Here is a 26,656-nt window from a genome sequence, read left to right on the forward strand (position 1 = left end):
CACACACACGAGTCCTCTCCTGCTGTGTCTGTCAGTATGACCGCCTATCAAACACCCTTTCAGACGCCAGCCAGTTACCTAGCAACCCCTCTTCACTTCCATGGTGATGCTATTAAAAGCAACAACACACATTCACACGCACACGAAAAAAAAATGGACGATGAGCCTGAAAATGAAGTGAAGAGCAGAGAGAGTGGCGATAAAGTGACAGCAGAGAGGGTTCAACACGCTGAACATCACGTCTGGTTCTCACACACACGTCATCTGTCTTTTGTCTTGTTGTGATGAGACTCTCATGTTTGCCACCTTCTTTGTTTTTCCTCTCAATACATATTTTCACCATATTTCTTATTTTTTACGCCACAGTCCGTCCCTTCTCGTGTCCCTGCAGACATATTTCACGGGTAGTAGGTTGGGTCAGGTGGTGACAGTGTTGAGGGGAGGACAGAGAGCAAAAAGAGGCAGGCGTGGAGTGTGTGTGAGTGTGTTTTCTGTTCACTTTCAAAGTGAACAACTAGCCAGATTGCCTGCCAGTTGGTGTGTCGTCAGATCTGCAGAAGGACTCACTTTATTATTTCAATTTTTTTAAAAACTGAATCTTCATCAGATCATTAAACCACTAATGAAGATTTATCCTGAACATATTAATAAAGAAAACTCAGTGCCCTCATGCCACCATTTCCTTCAGGATGCAATGGGATAGACTTCACTTCAGATGATGTAGTCTGATTCAAAGGTGGAAAATCCTGCAGAAATATTACTGTCCTCTACTGAAAAGCACCCCCCCCCCCTAAAAAAAAGAAAAGAAAAGAAAAAGAAAGAAACTAATAAAAGAACCTATCGATATCAGAGAACTACAACATACCAGCCTTGTCACATATCTACTGGGTAGGTTAGCTTCCCGTGGACCTCGAAGTGTTGTGTTGGTTGACAAAGCTTGAGAAGAAATCGAGCTAAGTCAGTTTAATTCTTATGTAGTGTGTGAAGCATTCCTGTGTCTGACTGGGGGGGCTGATGCTGTGGTTTGTTTTGTTTTGGGGTTTGAATATTTAGAGAATATATTTGATTTTGGGTTTCTGTTTAGGGTTCCTTGTTGCTCTAGTGTCTCGAAGGTCGTGTTTTTTAATTTTAATTTTGAGCATTCGTTTTAGTTCTTATTGTACAGTTTGAGTTCTGGTCCTTGAATTGTGTGCACAGGGTTTAGTTGCCTCAGTATTTCCTTCTCTGTTACTCCCTCCGTCTCATCCTTCAGTGTTTATGTCCTCCAATATTGTCCGTGTCTTCAGTTTTGATCCTCTCCTCATCCTTCCCATCACCCTCGGGATAACCTTCATTTTCCTCTCTCTCTTTGCTTCCATCATGTTCTGTCACATCTTCTTACCATCTGCCACACAGACAGACCTCTACAAGAATGAAGCATGCCGGAGTGATATTAGCCTCTTACCCTGCTCACAGCCTTATGTTTTCAACACATCAGAGGTCAAAGCAGAGCCTAGGTGCACTCCATAAGGTAATTATTGTGATAATTATGAAAGCCTAAATAAATCGTCCATGCTTTTTTTTTTTTAACCAAACTGTAACACTACAATTGCAGCACCTCGGCTACAGTAAGTAGGCCTCGTGCATTAGATTAAATTAGGTTTGAGATATGTATAATGTTAGATTTAACAAGCATTTTTGGTAAATATGACTCACATTTTGCATCATGAGTCGGGTCAGTAGAATAAGTTATTTGTGCAGGTGAGTCAGAGTGTGGGGTGAACTAAACTGTGGCATCAGAGAGTCTCAGCAGCTTTTTTGAATAAGGGCTCTTCTTCTTCTTCTTCTTCTTCTTCTTCTAGCTGGTCCCTTTAGGGGCTGCCCTGGTGGATCAGTTGCCTCCAATCTCACCTTATCCCCAGCATCCTCCTCTGTCACACCACCCTCCTTCGCTGCATCCACAAATCTCTCAGTTTTCCTCCTGCCTGGCAGCTCCATCTTCAACATCCCTCCTCTGCACGTGTCCAAACCATGTCAGTCTCGTCTCTTTTACTTCATCTCCGTGCTGTTTGACCTGAGCTGTCCCACTGATGCACTCATTTCTAATCCTGTCCATTCTGGTCACCCTTACTGAAAGTCTTAATGTCTTCAGTTCTATCTTTTTTGTTACTGCCACCACCTTCAAACGTACATCCTTCTGTCCTATCCAGCATGCTGCTATCCTTCTGTCACAATCACCTTGATTACCTCTTTCATAGACTGTCCTTTGGCTTGGATGGTTGACTCCAGGTATTTAAACTCATTTACCTTTACTACCACTACTCCTTGCAGCTTCATTGTTACACCTGTCTCCCTCTCATTCTCACATGTTTTCTGTTTTGCTTCTACTGACTTTGACACCTCTTTTCTCCAGTGCATACCTACACCTCTCCAGACTCTCCTCCATCTGGTCCTTACTCTCACCCCAGATCACAATGTCATCTGTAAACATAATAGTCCATGGAGACTCCTGCCTGACTTCATCTGTCACCCTGTCCATCACCACTGTGAACAAGAAGGGGCTCAGAGCTGATCCCTAATGGAAACCCACCTCCACCTTGAACCCATCTGTCACTCCTACCGCACACCTCACCACTGTCTTGTTGTCCTCATACATGTCCTACACCACCCTAATATATGTGTCTTCCATGTCTGACGACCTCACTATTACCACAGTTACTCTCTTGGCACACTATCATTTTTTTCTTTAGATCCAGAAAGGCACAAAGCATCTCCTTCTGATCTTCTTTATACTTTTAAATGCTTTTCTTCAACCTTACTAGACCTTATTTGTCATGAACTTGTCTTCAGCTCAGCTTCACGGTCTGTTTGTCTTCTGCGTCCACATGTTACTACACATGGCTACATTTCATTTACAAATTATTACCTTTTCCAGAGTCCTACCTGTGTAGTTTTATCTGAAATTAGATGAAGTCACAACCACACAACAGCAACATTCCTCTTTGTTTGAAACTTTATTCATAATCTTCATTTACCAATCAATAGTGCATTCCCAGGCTAGCAGTTCAGTAAAACCAGTGATGGAGGCCTGTTGGATGTCTGAAAGTTGAAAGGGGAAAAAGAGAAAGGCCTCTTGGCAGCGAGGAGAGACAAAAACACAGTTTTAGCCTGGACACCCCAGCTTTGTGTCCCTTCAGGTAGGATGGAGGCCTGCAGCTTTGAGAAGCAGCTCTGGTCCAAGTTCCTCAGAGTGTCATCCACGCCTGTGTTTACTGCTCGTCTCGCTGTTCAGAAACAGAATAGTTGGGTGAACCGTCAGTCAGACGAGGGGGTCAAAGGGCGTTGCACATACTCCGAGCCGTTTCTGTATCCCTCGACTTGAAGGACATCAACAGAAATACCAACAAATACAGACACAGTCACAAAGCAGCTCAGTGAAGGAGCTGTAGTTAAATTCTCTTTTCTATCTCTTGCTTTTCTTTGCCGCTGATAAAGTAATTTAGTGAAGTAAAGCTTTTCACAACCATAAAACTTTCCATTTTTCAGTTTTTTTGTACATTTGTATCATATATTCACAAAAACTACTTTGACATTTGACAAACATTTACCTTAAATGACATCAAAGTAAAAATAGCCAAAATTAAGTAACACAACCAGTATTTTTTTTCACTTTCCCGTCTCTCTTTTTTGTTGTGCTTTTTGTTTGTTTTCAAAGCTACACAGACGCAAAGATCCGGCGTCTCCGTCTCCATTTGCACAGACAGCATGTTGTCAGGTTATGCTTACGATAACAGCCTCCGAGTCAGCTTGGTCATTAATCAAGGAAACCAATCAGCTAGAAACAATCCTGTTTTATGTGCAGCTAGGAATCCCTAGACGGTCGTAGTACAGTAGTACAAGTTGAGCAAGAATGACTTAGCACTGCAAGACAAAAACAAGATGGAAGGGGGAGGGGGGGGGGGGCGGGGGGGGGGGGGGGCTGGTGCCGTGGAGAGCGGACCATGGGAGGAGACCGATCCTCGAGGGGACCCCTGGGTGAGGGGACTCGGCCAAGGTAGTTATGGAGATGGCGCTTGCAGGTGCCGTTCCTTGCTGTTGTGGTGATTTATCTCCAAGAGAGAGCATAAAGGAGGAGCAAGGAAAGCTTCTGCATTCAGTGTTTTCATCCTAATTAACCCCAGAGCTGCACGACACCAATACAAATCAAATGTTTCACACTTTGCAGCAGCGTTGCTGATCGTGGCACTAATTCAGAGATGGAGTCTTAAACAGAACCTTAAACTTAATCAGACAATTTCCCACAACATGTGGACAAAAATATGTGGACAGCCTTGCATGTAAATGTTTATATTTTTTATAATTATGACATAAATCCTGCATCTATGTCGAAGTAGTGCTGTGCTCTGCTGCAAATTCTGGTATCGATCCGATACCAAGTAAATACAGGGCCAGTATTGCAGATACCAATACTGATATCGATCGTTTTAGCCTATAAAGGCAGCTTATTTGGGCTAAAGCGGTGTGTTGTGATTTATGAGATTGATCATTGTCACTTTGCAAATTCCAAACACATTTTAATGACCACTAAATCACCTTGCAGCCTTTCAGGTATTTTGAAACTGTGTTTGTTGGAGAGCTGGAATGTAAATGTGGTCGTCTCTAAAGCACTTTGGTTCAACTTCTGTTGTTTAAATGTGCTTCAGGCTGTAAATAAAATAGATGTGATAGTCAGCACGAAAAGGCTCAGACATTTTTTATAGTGCATGTTTAAGGTGTATGTTTTAATCTCCCAAAAAATAATTATTTTAACACAATTTGTTAGGCTATTTACTGAAAAGGAGAGAAACAAAGTATCGATCCTTTACCAATAACAGCACTGGTATCAATACTTGGATTCATCCGCTCACCTTTGTGTCTATGTGCTTTCTATCTAACATTCACACGCTGATGTGCACACTAGAGAGCAACTTGGGATTTGGCGTGCCGACTAGAGTAGGCAGGGATTGAACCACTAATTTTTCAATTAGTGAATGACCTGTTCTACCTCTTGAGCCACAGCCATGTTTATGCTTATGTGATCACTTTTGCCTGCGTTCCTCAGAGAGGTTTATATTGTGCACGTCTGATTGGCTTTTTCATGATCTGGTGCACGCTGCTGCTACATTTCTTATTCTACAGCTTGCACAACAATGCAGACCGAGACCTCGCTTTCATCGTCGGCTGTGAGCCAGGCCTTGTCGTCGCCCAACATCATTAATGATCTCGTGGCTGAATGGGAGCAAACTCAGGCTGCAGATTAATGCTCAGGTGTCCACACACTTTTTCTAAGTGCAGTGTATGATGATAAATAAGCTCAAAACTTGCTTTTTGCTGCCAATTTAGAGGTGCAGCTGCTTTAGTGGGGCTGATGATGGCCTACTTCTCCCTCCACCGGAGCCTCTCAGTTTCATGCCGGTCTCTCCAGCGCGTGGTGCCGTCTCTCCAGAGTCCCATTGACACACTTAGGTCCCTATTTACCTCATAGCGGGTCAATGAAATAAACGGGGAAAGGGGGGGGCCTCACCCAACGCCGTTATTTGACTTGATTTCCTCCTCAGCCTCTTAAGCAGTGGACTAATCAGTTATTTTAGTCGAGGCAGAAGGTGACCCTAATTTTGAAGAAGTATTTCATACCTATTCTGCTGCTGTGATCACAGTCTGTCGCCACCTTCTGTGTTTATAAAGGGCAGAATGGATAAAACAGAGGTATACGCAAACAGTTGAGTGGCAGCATGCCATGACAGAAAGCAATAGAGCAGATATAATCCCAATCCCAAAACATCTGAAGCAACACTCTGGAGCCGCATGTTACATGCAGGAGGTGGGCTTGCACATGATAAGGAGGAAACTGGGTTTTCACGGGATATTTTAGGTCATGCTCTCACAAATGATCAATCCAGCCTTCTGCAGAACAGAGCAGGCAGATTTAAGCCTGTGGTAAAGCTATTATAAAAAGCCACATATCAATGATTCAGCTTCACACGTCACAAGATAAGTTTGACAGCTTGTAATGGATATCCACAAACCAGATCGTCTGCAATGCTAATGTTGTGTGTTATCTGCCCGGCACAGGTGTCTTAATCTATCAACATACAGTAAACTGTAAGCAGGAGAAATCTCAAATGACTCACTCTAGGTGAAGTGCTCCAAGACGGCAGTCTGCACCATCAGGCCAGATGTGTGTGTGTGTGTGTGTGTGTGTGTGTGCGTGTGTGTGTGCGTTTTCCCTGCACTAACGCTGCCCAGAGTCTCCGTGGTGGTTTATGGATGTCTGGGAAGCCTCAGCATTAGTGATAAAAGGATAAAAGTGTCTCTCTTTCTCTCTCTCTCTGAAAAAAATTTCTCGTGGATCTCCATCTAGCCAGCGGCAGCTGATGGAAGTCTGATCTCACTGGCTATTTTCCGTTGTGACATCATTAACAGGAGAACAGAGGATGGTGGAATTGATGAGAAAGAGCGAGGGAGCGAGGGAGGGGCTTCGACAGTCTCAACAACAGTAACATGACACACGACCCAGGAGGGGGTTCGGACAACGGATTCAAGACACACCAGTTTGCACGAAAGTACATCAGGCAACGGAATGAACCGCTTGGAGAATTTAGGCTCTTTGCTGCACACACAGATGCTATTAACCACCGATTGTTCACTACTGAGTATGACAGCAAATTAAAAAAGCCTAATACGGGGTTATAAACACTTGAATTAGCCCTTAAATTCAAAAAACAGTCAAGAAACTGAGATAGAAGGGATCTAGGAAAGAAAAATCCAGACAGAAAAGTGATAGATTAAGCACGGAGGCAGGCTTTTTTTTCTACTTGGTATATTAGTCCATCTCAGAGTCTGGGTAAGTGGCCTGAGTGAGACCTGGTGGGTTAGGATGTACAATCAAATCGGGATGTGGTCTTGGCATGTGTCTCATACACATATACACCGCCTCACCGCACCCATTTTTATTCTCCAAACCTGTTTCACACACTTCCACACGCATCCCTGCCCCTCCTCCCGGTGTGGTCGAGCTTCCCGAGACCCCCCAAATTCTCCTCGAGAGTTCAGAATAAAATGGAGAGAAAAAGAGAGCGCGAGAGAGCAGAAACAAAATGCTTTCCATGTTTTTTAAACATCTGCTGAATCACGCAGATGTCTGTCTGTCATGTGTATGGGCTGAAGCTTCGTTTTGACTCCACCACAATGATGGGTTTGTATGAGTATATATTACAGCTTCTTCCATGTATTTTCATGATTTTTCTTTTTCTTTTTTAAAGTTTCCTTGCTGACTGCGTCGAGGGAGAGGAACCACAGCACCTGAGGGAGAAAGAGGGAGAAGAAGAGGGAGAGGAAGAAGGAAGAGGGTGGGTCGCAGACAGCGCTTGATATGTGTTTGTCTGTAACAGGCAGGTGATTGCGTCTCTTCTGACAGGGTTGCCGTCAGGAGGAGTCAACAGGGGAGGAAGAGAAAGTGGAGAGTGGGAGGTACAACTTGTAGGATGAAAGGTCAGAGGGTTCAGGAGGGGGGAAAGGTCGAAGGTTAGCCCTGGGTCTCCTTGCCGCTGTCTCGTTCCCGTTGTCCACTCTTGCTCATCTTCATCTCTGTCAGCTGGATGTATCGGAGCACGTTGGTGTCTGCAGAGAGAAAATGGAACGACAGGTCATCGGTGGATGCTCTGAGCACTGGCAGCAGAGCAGTCGGTTGCCCCTTTCTTACTTAAGTTTAGCAAACTGAGTAAAAGACGTGCTACAGCAGAAAGGTAAACAATGTAGAGAAAAGAGCTACAGGCTTTTACTTTAGTCAGCTGTAACTGCTCATCGATGACGAGAAAGAACCCTGACCTCTCACCTTTTGACACTTTCCTATTGGATAAAGTTCTCCAAACAATTCAAGTTTATCCAGATTTGACCTTCAACCTTTTGTCATTTTGTCAAATGAGACATTTGGCTCAAACTTGGTCATGATTATCATTTTAAGTCAGAGTTCTCAAATTGTTGGTAATCCCAGATTTACAAGGTGAATTGAAAACCTTCGTGTTCCTGGAATATATCGATTGAGCAAAGGCTGTTTCCCAAAGTGAAAACGATCTATTTCCTCCTATTTTAGAAAAATATCCTTCCAAATGTATCCACAGCAAAAATTCATACAAAAATCTACTAGAGCTCCTAATGCCACGTGTCCTACAGCTGGCACGTAATGAACACAGAGGTGCACACCTGCATGTGCACACTCACTCTTTGATATTAAAAAAAAGGAGCTGCATTTGCTGCCAAGCATGTTGCCTCTGTTGCATGTGCTTCTCATACTATGATTTAGTCAAGAAAGTGGCCCCTCTAGCATTTTCCTGAGACGGCATATTTACTTAATTCTTACCGACTCTGGTTACATTTTTTGGGTTTTATTCTTGGTTAATATGTTTTCTGGTATCTGAAGATCAGAGTCTTGTGTTGGCTTTTATCATTATCATAACACATGCTAGTTTTGGTTTGTAGCTTCCCCTCCCCCCTGTTTTGTTTTGATAGTGGTCTCTTGTGTTTCCGTCCTCCTTCTGAAGTACTGTGGATTTAGTTTGAGTCTCCTTTTCATGGCCCTTGTTATTTTGAACACTACCATCATCAGCAGCCAAAAAAAAGCTGTGAGTCTCCATTTGGGTTTGCTGTGCTGTCCACATGTACACGAGTATTTCTGGAAAACCTATAGAGTCAGGGGAGTGGAAGATTTTCTAATGTGGACAAAGAAAAAGATTTCTTTTAATATCAAAGGTGTGAGACTTCACCTACTTTTCTGATGTCAGACTGTGGGTTGCAACGTCTGTGGACCTACTTTTGTCATGATTCATGTGAAGAAAGATATTTTTCAAAATGAAATATGTACGTGTGGACGAAGCCCGTGAACATCTGCACATGTGTCTTTGCTGTTTAGACTGGTTTCCTGTGGCTTTTGCATCTGGATCCTAAACATTAAACATAAAATGTATTCATAAAACAAATCTGCCCCTCTTGCCTTTCAAATAAACAGACTATAAAACACAATGTGCTGCTTACACACATCACTTATGTACTTTACTTAATTCATTTACACTAAAGTAATTTAATACTGGCCGTCTGCAGTATAATTTATCATGAAAGCATACTGATGTAAAATATGGAGCAGTTTTAATACAAGTGTAGCTGTGCTTTTGAACTTTTTGGAAATGTGCATAGTCAAAGCAAACATGCAAAACAGGAAGTCTTTTAAAGTCTGTACAGTAATACAGGTTTTAGAAACACAGAGAGCATCTTTTTAGTTTCTGCTCAGCACTCTCGGAACAAAATGCTTTAGTTATCACTCAGTTTGTAACATAACAAATAAAATCTAGCAGGAGAAATGTACCAATTATGCTTTTTGATTTTTCCTGTCATAAATGTTGACGCTAATATTAAACATGCCTCAAGTTTCAGATCATGAGACAACTGGATGACCTGATAAGCTGCACTAAGGTCAGAGTACATCAATTTAAATATGGAGCTACAGGTGAGCACATTGTTTCACCATCAGAGAAGATCTTGTACCTCAAGGCTGCTTTGTAAATGTATAAATACACTGGGTCATTCTCACCTGTGGGTTCGCGGTTTTTGGCGTCACGCAGGTAGCGTAGGGCACATTCGTAATCACCCAGGTGATAGAAGGCGATGCCGGCTCGGTACATGGCCTTGAAGTGGTCTCTCTGGTGGCTCAGGACCTTCAGACAGTACTCCTTCACTCTCTCATAGTTTACCAGCTCGGACTGCAACAGACAAGCTGTGAGGAGGAAGACAGGAACTAGTTAGTGGTTCATAAACATTTTCTGCCTTAGTTTATCCAACCAAACACATTTTGTCTCGTTTAGAGAAGATTAAACCACATGTGTGTCCCCCGAGTGAAAAAGAAAGACGGGGAGATTTTGCTGACATCTTACTCTGTTCCTTTTAATAGAGCCACAATGAAATTTATCCTGCACACTGCTTCCTCGGGGCGGACTATAAATAGCCGGTTCTAATGTCTCACAGTGTAGAGAAGACACAAAAAGTCGTCCAAGCAGTTTGAGCCCTGGGGCAGGAGAGCAGCATCGCTGAGCTCGACATGCAAAATACAAGAACATGGGGGAAAAAAATGCACCGATCGCTACCAGGAAGCTTTCGACTTGTTCCTTTAACTTTTTAGGTGGTTTCTAAATCTTGAGGGCCGCAGGAAAACAAACGAAGGGCAGAAAGTGAGTGCATTAAAGTCAGCAAGCTGAAAACAGCAGTAAAGTGGAACGCTTGAGAAAAGGACTATAGTAATCTATCCCACAGATTGCAACAGCAATTCTCTGCAGCTCTGAGATCAGAATAACATCATTAGCAAAGACACACGGACAAAAATCACACACATATACACACACAGCTTTTAGTCCACCAAAGCTTTTAAACGCCTGCTGATTGCTCAGATATCTGATCACTCAAACGATTCCTCTGGTGGTCACAACCACTCGCGGTTTCACTTCCTCCCTCCCCCCCCACCCCATCACTCCTTCCCTCTCTGCCAGTGTCTTAATCTATCTGATGATAGATCAAAAGTGATTTCCTTCTGTCTCTCGTTGTGCTTCCACAGTCATATCTGCCTCAGCACTCCCTCCCTGATCCAGCTCCTTTTTAACCTCCCCATCCTGCCCCTTTCCTCCGAGCCCTTGACACGCAGACAGCTCTGTGAATAACATGAGTCATGGACTGTTAGCCGGGAGGCAGGGTGAGTCAGGAGTAAGTGATGGAGAGAGAGGGGAGGAAGAGATGATGCATGAGTAGGAAAGGTGAGGCCTATGGGAGTCATAGGGCGAGGATTAGGAGGGGGAGCGTGTTAAAAGCAGCCAGTGGCCCTTAAACTACTATTTGTGTGTGAGACAAAAAGCTGAAGCCGCTTGAGAGACGTTCAGGGTCTGAGGGTTTTGTGAAATGTGTGGCACTAATGGAAATCCGTCATTTACACACACACACACACACACACACACACACACACACACACACACACACACACACACGTCACCCATCACCAACACAAATTGCAAAACACTAAATAATTCATTGTGGATATCAGGGACGAACAAATTCAATAACAATCGATTTGTTTTTGGTATTTAGTGGTTGAATTTGCACGTGTCTGGTAGGTGCTTTGCAGGCTTCTCCAACCTTAAAGGAAATCCGTTTTAACCCCAACGCAAAAACTGAAAAGAAAAATAGCAATTCGAATAGGTTCATCAACTGCTACTACAAGTAGATCAAACATAAATGACATTAAAGCACTTTGCTTCCTTTTATCCCTGTCCAATGGCATCCTGTTATTTGGAGTTTTATTTAATCAAGGCTCAAGAAAGTCACTTGGATGCAGCCACCATGCTGCATCCAAGTGACTTTCTTGAGTCTTCAGACCGTCTTCAGACTGAAGAAGTCACTTGGATGAGTGACGAAACGTTTCTCCCACTGAAAACGCTGCATCCAGATGAACAGAATCAACTTTTGGGGAACAGGAAAATGTATTTCTGTATTAAAAATGGTAGTGCAGGCTCACTGACCATGATTACCTTCACATGTAGTCACAACCCCAGGCCCAGTGTAAGACACAGATCCTTGTCATTCAGATGTATAAAATCAATCCAAGTATATTCTTTCTTTCTTCAACACAGCAAATAGCAGACGTTTTAACTTGTCGTAAGAACGCTTTAAATATTAACCTCCCAGGACCTGCCGCCCACATATGTGGACATCACATTTTGGGTTGTCTAGACCAAACTACAAAATTTTGCCCTACAAGGGCCTGATATCCACTTACAAAGACATTACACTGCCACTGTTGTATCAAAATTTAAAGTGAATGTCCTCATAGGGGGATCAGATTTTTCTCAGAAACAAAAATTAGGTTAAAAAAAAAATCTGATAATTCTTTGTTTTTATACATCGTCATCAGCCCACATAGCAAAGAGAAATTAAAAATGCATGCAATGAACGAGTTTGGGTCTTAGGAGGTTAAGGAATTTAATAGAGGATACACTAGAGCTTCCTTTAAAATGAGATATTTTTAATGGAGCAAACTATAACACACAGTTTTAGTTTAATCTTTCTTTATCAAATTTTGTGTTTGTTCAGTAATTGTGTTGGGATTTTTATTTGGGTTTAGCTTATGCTTACCTCCCTTACACCATCTTGTTTAATCTTGTCTTCATCGGTGTTAATCATTTCCTGTGCAGTTACTTCCTGTTTTATTTTGACAGTAATAAAGGTCTCCTGAAGGTTGTATTTCATTTTACGTCCTTTGTATCACTTGTCATGATTAGTTTCAGCTTTCTTGTTCCCCATCTGTTTTCGATTCCCTTGATTACCCTCAGTGTGTCTGTGTGTCCGTGCATCGTCCGAAACCCCGTCTTTGTCAGAGAGTTTGTTCAACTTTTTTTTTCTTTTGGCAAGTTTTGGATTCTGATCGATATCTTTGTTCCATGAAATAACATTTTTATTCACCAAGTCCTTCATTTCTTTCTTATGTTCCAGCTTTATGATCATTTACTTTACAGTTCCAACCTCTGTTAAAGGGATTTTTTCCCTGGTGGTTCTCATTTTTGCATGAAACTCATTACAATCACATCTGGGGCAACATGCACATTGTGTGGGTCCATCTTCTGGACATTATGCCCCTGATTTAATCCTGGTTCTCTGTTTAGTTCATTATTTTGTAGTTTAGGTTTTTGTTTATTACAAACTATTATGAGCCTTTAGTTCTTGTTATACTTTTGTTTATGTTTGCATTTGTAGAGTTATTAGTCTCCTCTTCTGTTAAATCTTTTATTCACTTATTTTTGCTCTGTCTTTGTGTTTAGTTTTACTTCCCTCCTGTGTCACTGTCTCCAACTACATCATTACACTCTCCTGTATCTATTTTTTCCTCTCTCCTGATTAGCCAATAAATAGTATTTTGATTTTATTTCTTTGGTTGCAGTTTGCCCTTTGAATGATTCAGCTTGCTCCCCTCCCACCCTCTTCTGTGTGATTCCCCTTCCTACATTTAAGTCCTTATTTCATGCACCACAACACATCACATCACATTTTCAAGACAGACACCTTTCTTTCACCTCATGACATTGAATTCGACACCACCATTTGCCAATTTTATTTGCTTTCATGTAACAAGGAAGTGAAAATCTTGGACCCACACAAGCACATTAACCTAGCTTGTCTTTCAGTGATGGGAACACTTAGGCAAGCAATGGGGAGAACATGCAACCACCACACGGCAGAGCTCAGGAGCCTCTTACTGTGAGGCAACAGTGCTAACCAGTGAGCCACCATGCTGCGCTGATGAGCTCACGTATCACACATGCATCCTGGCATTTTTTACAACAATTCAAGCTTTGTTATGCACAGCTGCTGCAGAAACCTGAAGATACTCCAGCTGGGAGAGTGTCAACATCCTGCACATTAGAAATGAATGGTGATGATAGACTAGGGTTCATATTAATGCCACATATAAATATTTTACTGAGCTGAAAATTCAGGAATCGTTTTTTTAATCCCACCAGCACTAATACTTTTTTTCGAGGTTCTTTTTCGAGGACGAGGTTCTTTTACAGCGTGAATGTGATCTTATGTCGATTTGACCCAACTGCCATGTGTACGTTGCAAGTTTGAGATGAACACTTTCCCCTAGGCACATATGCTTTTCATTCTTGCATGCAAAGTACAGTAGATGTGCAAATGTCTGTACGGGCTAGCAACTAGCCATGAAATGAATGGAAAATCTCCAATAGCTCATCTTCCTGTTTTTACTGTTGGTCCTGCCCCAAACACATCTGGCCAATAAGTGGACTGAACACTCTAATGGGGCTTATAGTGATGCATTTTGGTCAACATGGATCTACAAGCTTACAAACTCATTAGCAAACTCTTTTGGACCAGCATAAACAAACTATAGCTGTAAAAACAAAACCCACCCTCAGACAACCTGGTGGCACATGTGGATCCTGGGTGGGTTTTGCAGTTTTCCAGCTGTCAGCCAGCTGCTTGAGTTGTATTTCCTGAATAAAAGCCGATATATACATGAGATAAAGTGCAATAATTATCCATGATTAGACACACTCGCGTTTACACACACCTTAATAAGAAAACCCCCCCAGAAGAACAACCCTCTTCTTCTCACTAAGACTCATGACTCAGCTTAGAGCAGGGCAGTGAGGTCGAAGCCGTTGATCATAAGTCAGCTCAGCTTGTTACAGTGACGGTCACCTTAGACGCCCTCCACCTCTCCTGCACACCTTTCCAGATGCTCCACCCCTCTGTTTGTTTTTACAACTGTTCGGCTACAGCAAGACTACTCTCATCCCTCCACCATCCATCCATCACTGCCCTGCAGCTGTGGGCATGAGCTGAGCTTTCAGGGGGATTCAGTTACAGTCCATAATAGCTTAATGGGTGACGCAGTTAGAGTTCACAGGCACTGACACCCTCAGATACACAATCTACACACTTCCAGTGCATGGAGCATTTACAAATGGCACAAACACACAATGAAGAGAGTGCAGAAGTGGGTGTGAACAGGAGGGTGATTTAAACTTGAAGACACAGCTAACACAAAAACAGACTCATCAGCACAAAATTTCAAATGACACAGGTCAAGAGAAAGATACATGACTGTACAAATACACACAGACACACAAAAGCAGCGTGCATAAGTGATGACTGGCCGGCCGCACCCTACTGGCCCATTAGACAGATGGATAGCATGCCAAAGGAAATGTAGAGTGTGGTGAGATGCATTAAGGGTGTGATAATGACGGGATCATTGGAGAAGGCTGGGCAGAGGCACAGACAGACATGAAGCCCGATAAACACGGCCGAGTGATATCACTGGAGCCAAGGTGTCCCCATCTCTAAAAGGGTGCGATAGCCTGTGCAGCGATTACACAGCACTTCCCACAAATACATGAAACAGGTAGTGAAGTGAATAACAACAGAATATGTCTTCAGAGTGGATTTTTTTGCATGACTGAAAGGCCGATGTGCTCAGGCAGGTGATGTAGGTAGGAGTAGTACAAAGACTGAAATACCTGATGCTCCACTTAAAAACCTGGGATCAACAGGAAAGTCCGGCGATATCTGTAGGTGACAAGTTAGAGGAAAAACCCAAAGCCTTGACTCTGACAGGAAAATGGGCCTAATGGCTCGGTCATACTTTGGGGATCACGACAAGAGTGATTGCATTTACGCTGTGATGAGACATTTCTACCCTGATGGGAACGGGCTCTTCTGAGAGGGTTAAGGGCAAAAGGCTTTGATGACAATGAAAGCATGTGAATCACATGCTGTGACCTTTGCAGTCAACAGATCTCAACCCATCTGAAGATCTGTGAGAGATTTTGAACCCCTTCCATCATTCAAACAACTTTGATTAGAGTACATCCCTCCAGCAGAGCAAATTTCACTGAAATGCTTCTGAACCCGTTTGTCCACAGTGAATGATTTTGCACTCACAGTTTCTGTTATAATTTCCTGTTTTTTCCTGGAGTTCTCGGGCTCGTTACACTCTTGTTAGCTCTGTGATTGTTTGTCCCCATTAATGTTTCTCGTGTTTAATCTGCCTCACCTTACCAGTACTCTTTTGCCTTAAGACCTGCCTTAATTTTTTCATGGCATAGAGTCAACAAGGTGCTGGAAACATTGCTCAGATATTTTGGTCCATATTGACAAGATAGCATCACACAGCTGTAGTAGATTTGTTTGACTTTCCTGTTCCATCCCAGAGGTTTTCCACTGGACTGAGATCTGGTGATTGTGGAGACCATTTGAGTACTGTGAACTCACTGCACACAAAAAGGGCTGGATATGGTCAGCTACAATACTCAAGTCAGTTGTGGCATTTAAAATATGCTCAGTAGGTACTAAAGAGACCAAAGTGTGCCAAAAAAAATAATAAATCCCCTACACCGTTACACCGGCAGCAGCCTGAACCACAAGGCAGCCATGCTTTCATGTCATTTACTCCAAATTCTCACTCGACCAACTGAATTAGAGCAGGAAATGTTTCCCAATCTTAATCAAATGTCCAATTTTGTCTAGTTCCTTTGTCTTAGCTGACAGGTGTAGTCCTCTGCTGGTGTAGTCCATCTCCTTTGATATTTGACATGTTGTGCATTCAGAGATGGTCTTCAGGATACCATGGTTGTAACCAGTGGTTATTTGAATTGCTGTTGCCTTCCTGTCATCTTAAAGTAGTCTTTTCCTCTGACCTCCGATATCAACAAAGCATTTTCTCTCAGTGAACTACCGCTCACTGGATATTATCTCTTTTTCTGACCATCCTCTGTAAACTCTAAAGATGGTTGTGTGGGAAAATCCCATAAGATCAGCAGTTTCTGAAATACTCAGACCAGCCTGTCTGACATCAACAACCACGTCATGTTCAAGGTCACTTAAATCACCTTTTGCCTCATTCTCATGCTCAGTTTCACCTTCAGCAGGTTGTCTCGACCTTCTCTCTATGTATAAATACGCTGGTTTGCTGCCAGGATTCCTCATTTTTCTTGTGTTTTCCTTGTGTGTGAGCTTCTGGGCTGTTTAATGGACTTTGCCTTTTTGCCCTCACCTCAGCTGCACTGTTTGCCATGATGACTCATCTTCTGTGTACAACTGCCACACGTTTTAGTTTAAAGACGTTTTGCACTCCCTGGTTCTTGCATTTGGGTCTTCTTCCCTAAATTTGAGCAGTATTGATTTCTCATTGTTTTCTCTTCATTGACAATTAAGTGTTAACTGAACATAAACAGATTACCATTAGACATACAGAACAATAGCAAACAACTATTTTCATAATAGCTCCTTTTTTAAAAATGTGTTTTTAAGTTCATCTTCAGGCTCCTGCTTTTTAAACACATTCTTAGGTTTTGAACTTGTAAAAGTCTCAGCTCAAATGTCAATGAGAAGGATACTGCACAGCTTACGGCTGAACTTTGACCTCTATAATCCTCTCTGGACATTTGAGACCAGATAAAAATGAATACCAGTGGTACAAAGAAGCCAGACAAATTGGTCTTAATGAGAGGCCATTTGTCAAAAGAAGGAGCCATGGCTGCTTCAGTGTTGTGAGTATAATATCTTTTTCCTTCTCGAGGAATCTTTTAGATATTAAAGTGACAGAAATAGACAAAAAAAAAAATAATTAAAAATTGGGTGGCGGGAAAAAAGTGAACAAAAAGAAAAATTGTGCTTGATTTGAATTTCTAAAGAGCAACAGGTGCAAAGCAGCTGTCAAGTGCGAGAGTGTGAAAGCGTGCGCGTGTGTCTTGATGCGACCGTGCGAGTGCGTTTCTGTCACTTGAATGTGGAATCAGAGGTGTGGTGAGTGGGAGTGGTTAACACATGCTCAGGAACCCCGCTGGTTTGCCTGAAGCATCGTGTCAGAAAAAAAACACAGCGCCTGCACAGAGACGCGCTTCCATTTAGCAGACAGAGCGTCGAAGCCTGGGAGGAATAAAAGGAAAAACAGAGAGAGAAAGGGAGAGAAAAGACATGCAGATGAAATAAGATGAAAGGGAGACGGAGGGGCGAGGGAGGACAGAGATGGAGACGGCACAGACGAAACAAAATCCAGAAGCAGCCCGGGGAAAACGATGATCCTGTGTGAGAGGTACAGAGGACAAGAGGGGAGTGTGAAAGTCCCTTTTTCCTCTTTTGTCAATACATTTTGTTAAATTCCGCTCTCCCGCGAAGATGCTTTCCTTTCCTTCTTGCTGTTACTTCATTTTCCCTCTGGACCCACGTCCCTCTCCTCTCCTGTCCCTCTCCATCACTCCAGGCACGACTCCACGGTTCAGCTAATTTAAAGCCACTAGTGGCCCTGGTGATTAGTCTGCTGTCCATCACCTTGTAATTAGTTCTGCGGGAAGATAATGGCAGATGGAGAGACCCCTCACTCAGACACACACACACAGACTCTCATTTCCTCAGATAGCTCCACAGCAGCCTCCATCTTTGACCCTCCTCCCATTTGTTCCTCACCTCAGAGCAAAACCCTGCTCTCACCTTTCACTGCACCGTGCTCTCTCCCCTCCACAAATGCCACACTGCTGCTGCAGATTTATTCAGAGAGACAAATGAACCGTGCACAGTCATTACCCTGAAATTACCTCACGGTTACATTGTGGAGCAAAATCCGATCCTACGCGTCTGACGTCACGGCTCTCGGACAGAGTAGCCGGCCGGTCTCTCCGGGCTCCCGCTAAGAATAGCTCCACCCAGAGCGCTTCTGCGAATGGCTTTTTGCTGTTATCGAGAGGGACAGGAGTAGAGTTCTTCGCTCTGTTTACCACAAGGGCACGTTTGCACTGACATGACACAGCATTGACTCCACTCCGCCACCACCTGCATTATCGTCTCTTTTTAGCCCCATTTTGATCTCTTTTCATATCCTGAAACTCCCTCTCTCTCTCTTTTTTTAGTTTTTCTTAAATAAGATGTTTCACTGTTGCAGTGGTTGTAATTTTATGGATTATCGGGAAGATACACAATTAACTCTTCCTTTGTTATGCAAAATTGTATTGTACTTTTCTTTTTATCCAACTTTTTGCCCTGCTTGTTGTGTTGTAATAGGAAATATCTCAAATAAATGAAGTAGAAAATGATGCTTTTCCTATATTCATCAAATACCTCCCACCTGACCATTTCAGGTTTCAAGTGGGGAAAGACACACTTCTTCTAATAATTGTCCACAATTTCAGGTCCCTGTTGTCATTAGTTTTCCCAAAAGAAGGAACACTTTAAAATCCCATTATCTAAAAAAACATTTGAGCTAGAGCCTTCAGATTTTTAGTATAAGTATCTGGTACTATGGATCGACTATCAGGAGTATAGCTCACGTTAAATGATGAAACAATGGATGCCTGAAGACCCTGAAATATTTGGATATCTGATCATTGAATCAGATGTGTTTTGCAGGTAGGGGATGGATATTTTGTTTACAGCCTCTCATATAAAAGTCACATAATAAAGTCATCAGTGAGATAGAGTATCTTTAATTTAGCCATCTCAGGCACAAAGCCCTGTCTGGGAGCACAGAAGCTCCACCCACCTGCTGTTCAAACCTTCTGTTTGTGAGTGGCAGCCAATCAGAGGAAGGTTTGGTTGAAGGGAGAGGAGCTTAAGCAGTTTGTTGTACCAAGGTCTTGGTTTTTAGAAATGTTTCCTGCATTTTGTTTGGATAGTGTGCCTTTTGTCCCATCTTCCTTGCCTCACTCCCAACAGGCTGCAGCCCTCCCTGAGCCTGGTTCTGCCAGAAGTTTCTTCCTGTTATAGCTGAGTTTTTTCCCCCCCTTCGACAAGCTCATGAGGCGTCGTCCGATTGTTTTGGTTTTCTCTCTATTATTTATAGGCCCTTTGTTTGTCAAGAACCTCGAGGTAACTGTTATTGTGATTTGGCACTATCTAAATAAAACAGAACTAAACTAAACACTGCCACTCTAAACAAAACTGCCTCTTTTTCTCCCTTATGGGCCACTCTGAATGTGACATCAGGAACATCTGCTGTGATTTAGTATCACACAGAGACAATAAAAGCTCATCTTGTCCTCAAATGACATTTTATTTCAAATAAGCAGAGCAGATGATTTCTTTCATTCTGTGTCACTGTAGCGGAAGACTGAATGAAGCTCCATATGGTGTCCAAAAAAACCCCCAAACAACAATCATAATTGCTTACTCTTATTTTTGCTGTTTGACTGGATGTCTTACCTGTCCTTAGAAATAAGTCAGGGATTCAGTGCAAGCTTTGGCAAAAGGGCCGTGAAGCTTTTAGCGATTTTGGTAGATTGGTGAAAAGATTCAAATTGGCTGGTAAATTTCCCACATGCATCACAGATTAAATGACATTTTGCGGTCATCAATATGTGGCTCATCAATAGTACATAAAATCGTTTTTGCTGCCTGAAGGCTGCACACACATACACGCAGGTATCTGTTAGTAGAGGTCAGCCTGTTGTTAACCTCAGAATCTGTGGCGCCCAGCTCTGCAGAGCCCTGTCATATCGGTTACCTTATAACATCAACACAGAGCCTGTAATGCCATGTCTGGAAACTGAGGTACATCAAACATATTTGCATGAATTACCCACAGTGCAACACTGATCCTGGGAGTGAAGAGCGATCAAATAACCAGATTATTCTGTTAGATCTGTCACAGTGTGGGCGGCACAGGGAGGCTTTAGTGGCGTCTCCCTCTTAAAAAACACATAAATCCAGTCCCTTTATTGCTCTTTGGTCAAGAGAGCAATCCCTGATTCAGTGGTCTGACATTTCTCCAGAGAGAGCGGTGATTTCTAACTTCAGCAGATGACCTTAGTTGTCTACTTGCCACACTTAATGCCTCATGTCCTTCGTCCCAAACCCTGACTCATGCACCACAAATCTCCTGGCTATTCTTGTCTTCTACCTTACGTTGTCAATTCGCAGCCTCCTCCATTGTCCTGCTCTCCTAAAATAGTCGCTGACTCAGGATTAATACTCATCTACTTAAATATTTATACAATTGAGGAAGCTATTTTCTGGACAAAGTTGGGATCATTTAATGCCCCACGCTGCACATTTCCCCGATTTCTTCTCGTCTGTAATGTAAGCTCTGTGTGGGGAACGAGCTTTGTTTGGTGATTTGCAACATTTATTTTATTCTTCAAGGATCATCCAGGAAGTTTCTGTACTTTTGACAATCGTGAGGCAAAACAGGCTTTCAAATAACAGACGAGTGCATTTTAATAAAGAATTAAAGAGACTTTTATTGAGGTTTTATCTGAAGTTAAACTTCCTGACAGGGATATAATTTTGTTGTGGCCCGTGTCCAGGGCATTATCAGATTGGTGATGTCATTTACGGACACAGGGCAGACGCTTGTCTCTGGCTCAGCAGATCTTTGGCTACAGTCTTCTGCTGTCAAACACATTACTTCCATAATCTCTGACCAAACACTCTCAAGTTTAAAGATGTCAAGTGACATCAAGGATGTGCTCGCTAGTATTGACCCACTTCCTGCTTCTTTCTCCTCTTGTTTTGCTAATCTGTGTACGCGAGATATGAGACATACGCTCTATGCATTATACTCGTTACAAGAGACAGATGAGAGAGATGGAAGGTGAACAGAGGAAACTGCCAAACGGTTTGGCTCAGGATCTCATAATAGCTTTTTTCGCCAAGTACCTGAAGTAAAGCGCATGCTTCTCTAATTTCCCAAAAAAATAATATACTGACATGTTCTGGCAGCACCTTTAGAAACCTTCTTGTAGGATGAAGGCTACAGAAAACACAGCATGCAGATAAATCAGCTTTAAAGAGTATGGATCAGGGCATAACTCGAGCACACAGTCACACTAAACAGCCACCTTCTTCTTCTTCCAGCTGCTCTGTTCAGGGGTCGCCACAGCGGATCATCTCCCTCCATCTCCCCCTATCCCCAGCATCCACCTCCTGTCACACCAATCCTCTGCATGTCCTCCTCCACTACATGAATCTCCTTTTCCTGCTTTATCCAAAATATCCTCCTCTGCACACGCCTGAACCACCTCAGCCTCGCCTCTCCAAGGTTTCCTCCAGTTGTTGCTCTAAAAGTGAATCCCAATTTGTTTTTCACTCTTAGCCGTTCTTCTTGTTGTGTGGTTACACTTGTTTCCAATGTTCAGCAATATTTACTATGAAATGAGCCATTTTGAGCAACGTCTCACCAAAGAAAATCTTTATTGAGCTGCAAAACACCTTTAAGCCTTAATATGAAGGTGATGCGGCCAATTAAGTATACACGAGCAATATCGTGGCGACATCTGTCCACACACTTTTCAAATCTGTTTTTCTTGTTTGGTCTTTTAGTCTGGAATCCAATGGTAGTGCGTTATAAGCTCTTTATGTGTGTACATCCATGCAAGCCAGCGTGTCTGAGTTCAGTGAAATTAAGGGGACAAAGCACCAGGAGACAGATGCAGCTGCACACGTTTGCAGCTGGAGACTGTAAAGAATCACTTACATCAATATTAATCTGGGTGAAACCCACAGGGAGCTACTCGAGACGGAGAAAAGAGCTGCATGTGGCCCTGGAGCTGCAGGTTCAAGACTCCTGAATAAGTCATCCACACTAGTTAAACCTTGCAGCATTTTCTTGTTACTTGTTGAAAATGTTATCTTTTCTGTGACGTTCTCCTCATATATGGCTTTATGCCCGATTTTGGACGTCAGATGTATTTTCCTGAAACTGAATTTCTGGATTGTGTTTTGGTCTTTAACTGTGTCAGATTTTTACTTCTGGGTGATGTGGGAAGTTTATGTATGAATACAAACAAAATGTGACTGTTTCATTGTCACAAACATGCAGCGTGTGACCTAAAATGTCACTCATCACTGAAAATTGGAGCAGAAGAAAACTCAGATTTCAAAGAGCCAAATTAATTCATGAAATAAACAGAAAAGCCATGTTTCCACGAGCCTTTCCAGCCTGTTTTGTATTGTTAGAAATGTGAATGGTGCTCTTTGTGTTTCAGTCGTCTTGCACCGCTAACTTTCCAGCTCCTAATAATCTACAGGATGAAAGCAAACAGAATATCTTCAGTGTTGCATTTCTGATTCCTTATTGGTATGTAGACTTAACGGGCTGGGCAATGCATGATGTGTTTTTCATACCTGAGTTCATTAGTGACTGGGCACTTACATAAGTTAGACTGACCTGCTTATTAAATATCATTATGCTGGTAAGAGCACAACATTAGCTAGCTAGCTTGTTTTAAAGCACAAATGTGTATGTGAAGTTATCATATTATTCTTAATATCTTCATTAAATCAATTTATATAGTCATATATATGCTCTTTATCTATTATGTGTTTATGTTATAGTTAAAGTACAAGTTTGATAATCATTTTACTCATTATAAGTTCAATAATGACTAAACTGAAGAGCAGGTGGAAGATTCCCCTCGTCATTTCTCACTGACAGTCTGACAGCTCAGTCCTTTAGTGTCACACTTTAGGCTTAGCTTTAAACGGCTCATGAATGGCAATAAATCAAATTACTTATCATTAGCAGCCTCAGCTGCAGCACTGTCGGCATCAAAACCCTCAAATATCAACGAAAGACGGCGCTCTGAACTAAACCTGTAAACTGCTGCAGCACCGTCACGTTTCTGGGACAATAAGATACTGTGTTTAGGTATTTAAGGAGCGATGAGATCATGAAGTAACACTGGAAACCTGCTTGAACAGTATTACAGACAAACAGTTTGAGGACTGCTGCAGAGCCGAGTGCTTCTTCCCCAGCGTGCCACCAGCAACCACAGCTACGCATTTAAAGGTTAACGCTCCTTACAGCAGAGAGGGACTGCAGAGTTGTTGTTTTATTGTTACATTTACAGAATACAGCAACTTTAAATTCAACGTTTCAACAGTCATTTCCTTCTTTTTCTTTTAATTAAAACAATCAAAAGACTACCCTCAGAGATGCATCAACATAACCAGGGCTCACCCAGGCTCAGCATTTCACCCCCGTCACAAATGGGGTTTAACAAGGACACGTTTTCAATGTCATCCCCCGGCAAGGCACGCTATAAAGCATTCTGTGTTTAAGGAGAGGGGAGGCTCAGATAGCGACCAGCATGGCTTTAAAAAAAAAGTATTTATTTATATTATCAGCGTTGGAGCTCTGCGGATAAATATAAACAGCGAATGAGTTTACTCTGCACTGTCCGCTGGAGCACGGGGTGTTAGATATGCGCAAATAGCTTCAGCAAATTCTCATTACTGGTGGCTTACAGAGGATGAATATTCTGCATTTCTCAATCTGCCCCCCTCTCACGCTCACCCTCTATCTCAGGAAAGGGTTTGTGTTTGTGACTTTCAAGTTCAGTTTATTCATTATTTCACACAACTGTCAGTTCATGTCAGGAGGAGGAGGTCTCGTGTCAAGAATACGCACATTCAGCATTACACGCACACACATGGACAAGAAGAGCTGGTAAAACACATCCTTTCTCCCGCTGTGTTAATAAAGCTTAACTAGATTAGCTTTTTTTTTTAATGTGGTGGAATCACCTCATTTTGAATGCACAAATAGCGCTGATATAGTGTCAGGGTTACATTTAGTTTTCGGTTTCTATTTTGGGCTCTGTTGTTTCGTTCTAGCCTCCCTAGTGTTTCCCTGTCTGTGTTTCGCTACCTCTGTGTCGTGTTTCGTGTGAGGCTGCTTGTTTGTGGTTTCAGCGTGTCTCTCTTTATAGTTTTCCCCTGTTGTCTTGTTTTGGTTTTCACTTCCTGTCTCATCCCTTACCTGTTTCCCGTCAGCTGCCTTAAGTTACAGTAGAGAATCTGCAGCATCAAAGCAGAGCGTAAGGTCAATGAAATGTCAGAGGGGTGCACGTCAAAAGCCATGGACTACACTGTTTAGTAGTTTACACAGAGCGCTACACTAAAACTGTGCACACAGAAGTATCTGAAGCAAACGTGCTCTGTTTTTCTTCCTCTTTGTTTCTTGTGGACTCATGTCGCAGCTTTGCTTATTCTTCTAACTATATTTAGCCAGTTTTCTTTATTCATTTCTTTTTTACTTTTGTCGGTGTGTTTTAAAAAAATTGTGTTTTCTGTGTAATAATGCAGTTATTCTCCACTCGGACCGTCGTGTTGGACACACCTCAAACACTTTATCCTGTGATCGCTTAAAATTAAATTAAATTACATTTCAAAATTAAATATAATGCACTTATGTGGTAATTTTTGTTTGCTTTATGGGTTTTTTTTTGTTGTTTTTTGAGCACAGTATGCTAAAGGTGGCTTTTACCCCTAAGCTGCTGCCTCCATTACATTGTACTTGTATAACGGCACTAAAGTTTAATCTATTCTTCTTCTATTCTTGGGGTTTTATTGCATTTACTGTGTTTTGGACCCTGTGATATTTGTTGTGGGTACTGTTAACTCACAGGTCAAACACAGGTAAACCCAGCTTTTGGCATAACAAAGTATTATTTTCTGGTAAATGTATGAGTTGACATTGATGAAATGAAGCTGGACCTGGTGATGAAGTCCACACAGGTTTTGGTGGTAATCATCGAATATAAATTGTTGTTTATTTGCTATACGATGCAAAACGCCTCCAAATTATACACATTTGCACTTCCTTTATTACCACTTTTAAAAGTTACATGTTTAATTCTTAATCATTTTTATCTTCTATTCCACGCTCATGATAATAAGAATGATGTTACAGGTGTGTGGGATGAGTTTTGTGCAGCATGGCCCAGGTTGTAATGTAACAGCACTGACATACATCGCAGGGCTCATATGCACCACATTAATATTCATAAATAGAAAACATTTAGTTATTTTTCATTCATTTGTGAGATTTAAAAATAGATTAAAAAAAAAGAAATAAACATGCATCATTTCCATTACCCCAGCATGCTGTCCAAATTGTTGCTGTGTTACTTAAAAAAAGAATTGCCAAAAGAAATAAAGTTCACAGTGATAAACTGCAACAGCTGGTAATTGTAACAACCATCCTGTAGTGTGCTAATGTGCTAAAGTCACAAAAACAATGATAAAAAGTAGCATTTAACAGACTTTTTCTTTTCTCTGAATAAGATGGTTGCATTGGGTGTAAAATCTGTGCCAAATCAAATATGGTGACCGATGGAGAAATAAGGGAGCAGATGGGAGTACTCCTGTTGTGGGTCTAATTTCTCCCGCCTCTGTTATCATGTTCAGAGTTAGCTGCTTTCCTGCCATTTGTAGTTTTTAAAAAAATTGAACTAAAATTTTTTTTAGTTTTGCTTAGGTCTAACTATCTCCACCGGTGCCTTCTTTGGTTTCTTGGCCACTAAAGGCTCGCCTATTTTTTAATTTTAAACCCATATCTGTGTCTTGCATCATGCCATCTGCCATTTGTAGCTTCGTAAGAAGCGTCTGCTAAACGAGCTGCTAAAGTTACAGTTAACTGAATTATGCCGTTCTCTGATAACAGCAATTCTGGGAGTGTATTAGCACAAGGCTGGCTGCGACATACTCGGTATAATTCGGTTATTATCATCATAAATGGCAGGTTTGAGCCAGAACAGAGCGGCTGCGATTGATTCATCACACAGAGAGTTTAGAGCCACTACATTTGCGTTGTTTTCTATTCTGATTTTAATCTATATGGATTTAAGAACGCAGCCGTGCCAACTATACTTCTAACAGCAAAAAGACTTCAATCCAAAAGCAATCATGACAAAAAGCATCAAAAGAAAAACTTCGTCTCCTCTTTCCTCCCCCCTCCGCCTCTCCGCCTGCTGCCTCCTCCTTTTATTCCTGACAATCTTATTTGCTCCTTTGACACGAGTCATCTGGGCCTGTCAGAGCTGTGGCATAAATCAGTTTTGGTCTGAAATGGATTTCTCAGTAAGAATTGAAAGAAAAACATAATAAAATGCAGTTCTGTAAACTCTCCCTCTACTGCTTGGAGGTCAAACCTTTCCTGCCTCCCCTCCTCCTTTACAGCCGTGCCCTGCCTCCACTCTCCGATAATCCCATCACATTTAAGAGCTCCGTCCAGCCTCTTGCACTCCTTTTGTTTTACACCTCCCTCCATTTGAGCCTGTCCATCACAGTCTGCTGATTCACCCCTTCCTCT

At 42.1% G+C, this 26,656-nt stretch overlaps 1 protein-coding gene across 1 annotated transcript in view; it reads right to left on the bottom strand.

Annotated features, from left to right (window-relative positions):
* Window positions 1-2,591: 2,591 nt before the first annotated feature.
* The window catches only part of ttc9b (tetratricopeptide repeat domain 9B), a 36,177-nt gene continuing 12,112 nt past the window's right edge, over window positions 2,592-26,656 (bottom strand). The window contains exons 2-3 of the mRNA XM_005929986.3: window positions 9,602-9,784; window positions 2,592-7,638 (exon numbers count right to left, since the gene is read on the bottom strand). Coding sequence (XP_005930048.1) covers window positions 7,544-7,638; window positions 9,602-9,784 — 278 coding nt within the window. The 3' untranslated portion in view covers window positions 2,592-7,543. The remainder of the gene's footprint in view (window positions 7,639-9,601; window positions 9,785-26,656) is intronic.

This window comes from Haplochromis burtoni, unplaced genomic scaffold (genome assembly GCF_018398535.1).
Source record: "Haplochromis burtoni strain Fernald_Lab_line unplaced genomic scaffold, NCSU_Asbu1 Contig_128, whole genome shotgun sequence".
In the NCBI taxonomy this organism is placed as follows: Eukaryota; Metazoa; Chordata; class Actinopteri; order Cichliformes; family Cichlidae; genus Haplochromis; species Haplochromis burtoni.